The 7,468-nt window shown below is 34.6% G+C and overlaps 2 protein-coding genes and 1 non-coding gene across 3 annotated transcripts; 2 read left to right on the top strand and 1 right to left on the bottom strand.

Annotated features, from left to right (window-relative positions):
- The first annotated feature begins 277 nt into the window (after nt 1–277).
- On the top strand, nt 278–959 carry LOC133880611 (uncharacterized). Its single transcript, XM_062319594.1, has one exon. The coding sequence runs from the start codon at nt 414–416 to the stop codon at nt 846–848; it is 435 nt and encodes a 144-aa protein (XP_062175578.1). The 5' UTR covers nt 278–413; the 3' UTR covers nt 849–959.
- Nucleotides 960–2,827: 1,868 nt separating this feature from the next.
- On the bottom strand, nt 2,828–2,909 carry TRNAS-GCU (transfer RNA serine (anticodon GCU)). Its single transcript has one exon. It is a non-coding gene; the product is annotated as a tRNA-Ser (tRNA).
- A 1,860-nt stretch (nt 2,910–4,769) lies between these two features.
- LOC133879702 (uncharacterized) lies at nt 4,770–5,493 on the top strand. Its single transcript, XM_062318403.1, has one exon. It carries the CDS (start codon nt 4,878–4,880, stop codon nt 5,160–5,162), a length of 285 nt encoding a protein of 94 aa, XP_062174387.1. The 5' UTR covers nt 4,770–4,877; the 3' UTR covers nt 5,163–5,493.
- Nucleotides 5,494–7,468: the final 1,975 nt, after the last annotated feature.

The raw sequence follows: 7,468 nt of genomic DNA, 5'->3' as shown, positions 1-7,468 counted from the left end.
CCAAGCGTGACAACGCCATTAACAGAGCTAATTAGAAAACTCTGGTCTTTCAAAATGTGCGTTAGGTATGTTATTTGTATATCCAGTGCATTTGACAGCATATCACCCACATCACATATATGAAATCCACGTCACGTGTGAGTCTCATACTGTCAAATGACTCAAATACATTTGGTGCACACTTGATTTACACTCAGTGATGTACAAATAACATATTTGTTTGTCAAATTATAGACGAAAAGTTGCTCTCACGTGGGCTTGCCTTAATTCTCCTAAACCTTAATCTGCGACCGACACGACCATTATCGGTTGTCCAATAAATCCAACGGCCCAAATTCCAAAAATGGGCATAGTCTTATCTTCCCAAAGGAATAGAGAGAGAGAGAGAGAGAGAGAGAGACAGAGAGAGGCAGATGGGGGTTGTGATAATCGACGGATCAACGGTGAGAGACTTCGTGAACGATGAGGCGCAGTTCAAGAAGAACGTGGACGAGCAGTTCGGGGCGCTGGACCTGAACAAAGACGGGGTTCTCTCGCGCGGGGAGCTCCGCAAGGCCTTCGAGTCGTTAAGGCTGATCGAGACCCACTTCGGCATCGACGTGGCGACGCCGCCGGAGCAGCTGACGCAGCTCTACGACTCCATCTTCGAGGGCTTCGACTGCGACAAGAGCGGTACTGTGGATCTGGAGGAGTTCAGGGGGGAGATGAAGAAGATCATGATGGCCATTGCTGAAGGGCTGGGGACTTGTCCTATTCAGATGGCTCTCGATGATCAGAGTTTGCTCCAAAGAGCTGCGGATCTCGAGGCCTCCAAGGCCTCTAAGGCCTCTAAAGCCTCCTCCTCTTGAATGAATACTCATGGCTATGCCATATATGTTTATGCTGCTTCTGTTTCTGGATATTAAAGTTGTTTCTTTTTTTTGCTCATCTTCCTATCGTAATATTCTAAATCATTAATTCGTGTGCGTGTCTGGTCCATTTGGAACTCGATTGGTTCGGTTTTGTTGGATCTATGCTTATATTTTGAGCTCTAAACTCGGATCGATATAATTTTCCCCTCAAATTCACAAGCCTCTCCTTCCCTTTTCCATATTTTTCCTTTCTGGGATTTGGGTGGAAATTTGTGAGATGTATATAGTAACTTAGACTTATTTAATTAAACAAATTAATTTTTTTTTATTATAACCCATTAATTTTGTATTAAAATCGTGTTAATATTCAGGTAGTTTCACAAATTAATAGCCCCTATCATGAGTCGTGCAAAGGTTAAGCCTGCCGTAACCTTATCAGGAGGAAGAGAGCCACAGATGTTTCACAAACAAACAAAAGAACAAAAGCTTTCTTTCCTATTTTCTGAAGTGTGACAATGTGTTAAGGAAATGACAAAGAACAGAGATCTGGTGAGGAGGATTATTGCTTGTCATAAGTTCTTAATGTAATGATTTCTACAAATTATCAACGCTCATCTATTGATTTAGATGATTGGTAACGTGTTTTTCAACCATGGAATTATAAAGTAATTGGTTTTAAGTGATTGATTTGATATACATCTTATAATTCGTAGGACCTTAATTTCCTACCCTCCCAAGTCTTATTTTTAATCGAGTGGCTTGCATTGAGTGCTTATTTGACTTTTTGATCTTAATCCTTCCTTGGTAGGAAAGAGAAAAATTATATGAAATAGGAAAAAACAAAAAAAGGGTGATGCCGGAATTTTATTTATTTTTTTCCTGGCCAGTTGATGCTCGAAATTAACAAGGAAGACAATAAGGAAGAAACGTGTTTAAATTTGTGTAGAATGGCTAAAAAATCATTTCAGTGATGCTAATTCTTAATACTGCTTCTTATGTGGAATGGCTCTTCTAATAGAATTTTTTTTAAAAAAAAATAAAAAAATAAAAAAATAAAAGAAGAAGAAGAGGACACTACTTTCTTTCCTCATATTTTTCAGCTTTGATACATCCGACAATCGACATTGTGAGATTTTTTATTTTTTATTTTTTTTTTGGCCCTTTGATAGGGTTGCCCATTTTTTAAAGATTAATAAGTTTTTGACCAATTGGGTTGGAGTAAATTCTTTAAATTTATATATTAAATTGACGTTAATATTTAAAAAATATAATTCTCACGTGCATTTTTAATATGATTAGCAAAACATGTGATATCTGTCTTTAAAACATATGATTTTTATGTGCATTTTAAAAAAATAAGTGAGAAACATGTCATTTTAAAAGACAACGATTTTTCTTGCAAGATGTTGGTTTCAAAGTATTTGAGTAAGTAGGCTCCACAAATCGGAGCAGTATAAGACCCACTTTGCTCTCTACTCAGGGTCCACACCCTCCTTTCTCATTCCATATCTAAATTTAAGAGAATTTGAGTAAAAAATTTCAAGAAATTCAAACATCTTTTGATATCCGAGACCTGCATTATCCTCTTTCATTCTCAACCCAAATTAAAGAAGATTTCAAGAGATTCTTGCTTGTTCAAGTGGTCAGAGCCCATATCCTCTGCCTTCAGTTCCAACCCAAATTTAAGAAAATTCAAGTAACATGGTAACAATCGGTTCAAGTAAAAGAGCTCAAGATATAGGCCTAGAGCGAAATGATTTTTCTTATAGGGCATTCCAAATCAAATAATGATTAATTTAATAAGTGTTAATTGAAAGTGGCACATCAATTTTATTGAATAAATATTAGATAAAATTATAATATTTTATAAGATCAACGAGTTTGAACTTTGAAAGCTTCCATAGTTTGATGGTCAGTGTATTGATTTCGTCCTCAAGAAAGAAAATTTAAGTGAATCGATTCAATAACAACGAAAACGTCGCCTGAGAGATTCGAACTCTCGCGGGGAAACCCCATGTACTTAGCAGGCACACGCCTTAACCACTCGGCCAAAGCGACGCTTGTGTTTAAAACGTCTCGCTGAATATACTTGTTCCATAAAAAGAAAATTCCCCTGATCTGCAACTTTGGCCTACCAAACGGCAAACCATATAGAGTTTGTCATTGGGGAAAATATTTTTCACAAAATACATTGGTTTTATTCCATGTGTCTTGTATTGTGCATTAATTACAACTCTTGTAAAATTCACAAACATGGCACAAGGCACTTTTCAGGAGTCTGGAATCAATTTATTTGGTGAAACAAATTGGTTAATTAATAAACTTGGCATTGATGAATGAGATGCGATGCTTGGCCATCTAACAAGCTAGGCTACAAAAAAAAAAAAAATCAGTTTGATGCCAACTCCAACACTTGCACCAAAATCTTTGGAATTCTTTGCCGGAATTTCATAGAATTCCAAAGAAATAGAAAAGAGGGGTGGGTCTCGAGGTGTTGGAACAGTTAGGTTCCACACCCGAGAAATCGATCTAATCGAACTACTTGAAATTCACGTTTCTTCTCCCATCTATGGCCTAAGAGCAGTGATTCTTATACAACAGATGTGAACAACACATGTTGTGCAGGAGTCATTTCTCTTTACCTAATTTTTCTAGAATTTGAGTAAAAAGATTTAATTAGGTGATTTGATCTAAAGAAAAATAGCTTGAATTATTAAGTGGCATGTAATTTTTATTTTTTATTTTTCAATTCTATAGCGATGTAAAAACTGTAAGATTTGAGGAGATTTTGACAAGTAAATCAATTTGAAGGCCACATGGAGCCATAGGACGTGACTCCAGACTCTAGCGGAAAAAGCTTTTATTTTACCATTGCATTGCGAAATATCAAATATATGGGCGCTTCCACTTCGATTGCTTGAAGCGTTCCCATTACTGTTCCTCCTCCCTATCATTGTTGTAAACTTGTAATCCGGATAAGCTAGTGATCTCAAATCTCCCTCATCTTTGTCTTGCCAATCCTTGTGCTTTTTTTATATTCTGAAATTAGAAGTCATCCAACGATCCAATCATATAATTACACCCTTCATAAATGCCTTTTTTTCGGAATGTTTTTGTGGAAGCGTATATAAATTAAAAGACTTGATTGGATTGAATATATTCCGTTACATCAGCGATTTCGTAACTTGTTTGACAAAAACTAATTAAAAAGTAGCGAAACCGACAAAGAAAGGTGAGGTGGTGCCACGTACGATAGCACCAAAAGCAACTTTTTTTATTTTTTTTTATTTTTATAGATCACCAAAAGCAACTTTAATTTACTTGTTGTCCACCTTCACAGTACTGTCATCGTCTTCGTCAAAACAATTTCATGTCATCTTTTTGAGCTTCTATACCATTCGTCTAATCACACCATGTTTTATCATTATCTCAAAAGCCTAATTAATTAATAAAATATATAAAATTTAAATATTTAATTAATATTTTAACGCTAGCTATTTATACGTGTTTAACTCAAACTCATATATATACTCACTGTTTTAAAGGGGTTGATTACCATATACATGCACGTGGACAAATCAAGCCGGCCGTCCTAGCCTCTTTCATTAATTAATTTTTTTATATACTAGAAGCCTCATCTTGACTTTATATATATATATATATATTCAAAATTGACCAATTCTCACCCCTCAAGTACTATTAGAAACTTCTATGTAGCCCCTTGAATTATTTGGGTTAGGTTTGCGTCATTGCGTGCACACTAAATTGCCTTTTTAACGTTGGAAACTTCATGGCACCTAGCTTATCCTTTTAGACTTTTTAGTTAGTCTTGAGGCAGACGCCAGTCAAAGTGGGTAGGCTTAGTAATTAATCCAGCGACCAATCTTTCTGTGTATATATAAGGATGATCTTCCGTAGTTTTTGCTATAACTTCGATCATTTGTTATTTCACCTGAATTTTAACCTCGACTTTTCTCTCATCCGACCAGATTCAAACTGATCAGTTTTAACTTTAAGATCGAGAAAATGATGATGATGGACATCAGCTTAAGCGCCGACAACATGCTGATGAAAGTCGCCCTGTTTGTTCTAGTCCAGGCGTTGGTGTATCTCATCCTTTCCAAGTCGTCGACCATCTTCTCCAAAACAGACAAGAGATCGCTCAGTTTTAGATCAGCTCGCTCCGTCAGTATTAACCGAATTCTTGCATTTATTAGCGACATGCCTACCGGTGGCGAGCTTTCTCCGGCATCAAGGAGCCTGCAGTCTCCAACCCAAGAAAATTCAAGGGCTCATGTTCACTCCTCCTAGGCTTATCGTTAATTTGCTGGTTGTTGGTTTTGGTTGTCGACTTGTCGTTGCAGATTGATCGATGGCACAAAACGTTGCAGTTGGCTTTTTATAATTGTAAGATTGAGTACTGTATTTAATTTATTTGTGTTTGTGTGTATACGGGATTAATTGGAGCGATTCTTTTGTTCTTTGATCGATCTGTACTGGATAAACCCAATTGTTGTGGGTTTGTGAAATGTTTGTTTGATCAGCACCAAGTGTTTGTTTTTTGGTGATCATATATTAATTCATATGCCAATATTGATTCATTGGCCGGAGACGGATAATAATATATAAATTTTTTTGATTAGTACTTCAGATATTTATCATTTCTATATATATATCACAATTATCTTTCATTTGACCATTCCAATTTCCAACCACCCTTTAGATTTGTAAAAATAAAAAAAAAAATAAAAAATCTGAATGGCCTAAGTTTTCCATGTAGTTCTGAGTATGTATGACGTATGGGATATTAATTGAACTAGCTAGTGGGCCGTTTGTTTTAGTTGGCCTTAATTGAATCTGGCCATTTATATAGTTATATATCCTAATCGATTAGAAAAAAATAGCTATCCCAATTAATATGATGACAGGCAAGAGAGGGAGCCAGTTCGATCCACATATTCTACAAAGTTAACAATTAACATATATCAAAGACAAAAACTTCATCAAGCGAACTTGTGGTGCAATGACATAAAAAAAAAAAGTTGTTTTGATTCTCTACTAGTTAGTTGAGAGGTTATTAATTTCCATCAAACAATAATATATAATACGAATTATCTTTTTATTTGGTCTCATGAATTGCTGCTCACTGGGCCGGTTCTCCATTCCCTCCCGGCCACCAATATTGTCACACATACGGCCCGCACGAAATTCTTGAAAAAAAACACAAGCAAATGGAGTTCGTTTTAAGTCCGAATCCAAAACCTCCTACACTAACGCCTCAAAAAGCAAAAATAGAAAAATATTATACACCTTTTTTTTTTTTTTTTTTTAATTTTTATTTCACTTTATTGTTATGACATTTAACCTTTAATCTTATTAAAAAAAAAAAAAAGAGTTAAAACTGATTGATGGTACTAGATCAACAAATTAAAATAAAAATGTAATGTATAGTACTCAAAGAAAAAACTGACACGATGACCCGTGCCCCCTCCTTGCACCCCTAATAGAAAAGTGTTTTTTTTTTTTTTTTCCTTCGTGAATAATAATGATTTTTTTTTTTCCTTAACTATGATCTTTGAATTTTATGTAAGTCATATTTGTAATATTTGTTGTCGCATACGTAAAATTTGAATTATTTTTAAATATTTGCATTCGCATCATATTTTTTTAACTATAGGCATCCACACGGTTATTGCAGATTTTAAATGCGGTTATTATCTGTTATTCGCATATTAGACAATAGGCTTTTTGAGCATTCTTTGGGTCTCTATTATGTCATATTTTAAATGATTTTTAAAAATAATTTAGGTCAATTTTTAGTATTTTAGGCCTCTTTTTTTTTTTAAGCCATAATATTTTGAAAACATATTGATCTCGCATTACTTTTACATTTTTGCTCAAGTGTTATATGAGAAAGCAACATAACCAACCAAACTAATATATAAACATAACATATACATAATCCAAAACGATTTCGTTTTGGCATTAAACAACAAAATGACATCTTTTTAATTGTATGCGATTAACCGCATCTGCATATCTTAAAATCGTTAATTTCGCGTGCCATTACAAATTAAGAAATAAAGTGTTGATAGGATTACCTTCAGCTCTTGGTTTATGATCCATCTTTTAGATCCTCAAGCTCTCTTTATTTTTAGGTAATTGAGCTCTTGCATGTTAGGAAATGAAGAAATAATAGTAACAAGAGCTATAATTCTATTGATTGTGGCATAAGTACACCTAGCTAGCCATTCAATGGTTTAAAAAGAAGTGACATCGTACAGATCTAAGATTGATCTAGACAGCATAGAAAAAGCTGAACAGTAAATGAGATGGAAGGTTTGAGGTATATTAGGAGAGATAAATCAAAAAGGGTTTGAGAAAAAATCCTAGCCGCCCAAAATAAATAGAGAGTCCGCCTTTTCTGAAAAATACTGAATTATTGTTAAACTTCAAATGATCGATTTGTCCACAAGTCGGCCTTAAATTATTAAAGGAAATTCGAAATTATCAAAAATAGAAAAAAAGAAAGAAAAAGAGAGCTAATTTCTTAAAAAAAATAAAACTACTAACCAAATAAGAATCCAACCAAAAAAATCCCTCAAATTAATTCTAAT

Source organism: Alnus glutinosa, chromosome 10, assembly GCF_958979055.1.
Source record: "Alnus glutinosa chromosome 10, dhAlnGlut1.1, whole genome shotgun sequence".
NCBI classification, from domain to species: Eukaryota; Viridiplantae; Streptophyta; class Magnoliopsida; order Fagales; family Betulaceae; genus Alnus; species Alnus glutinosa.
Note: the sequence above shows the minus strand (reverse complement) of the source record. Positions and strands in the feature narration are given on the sequence as shown.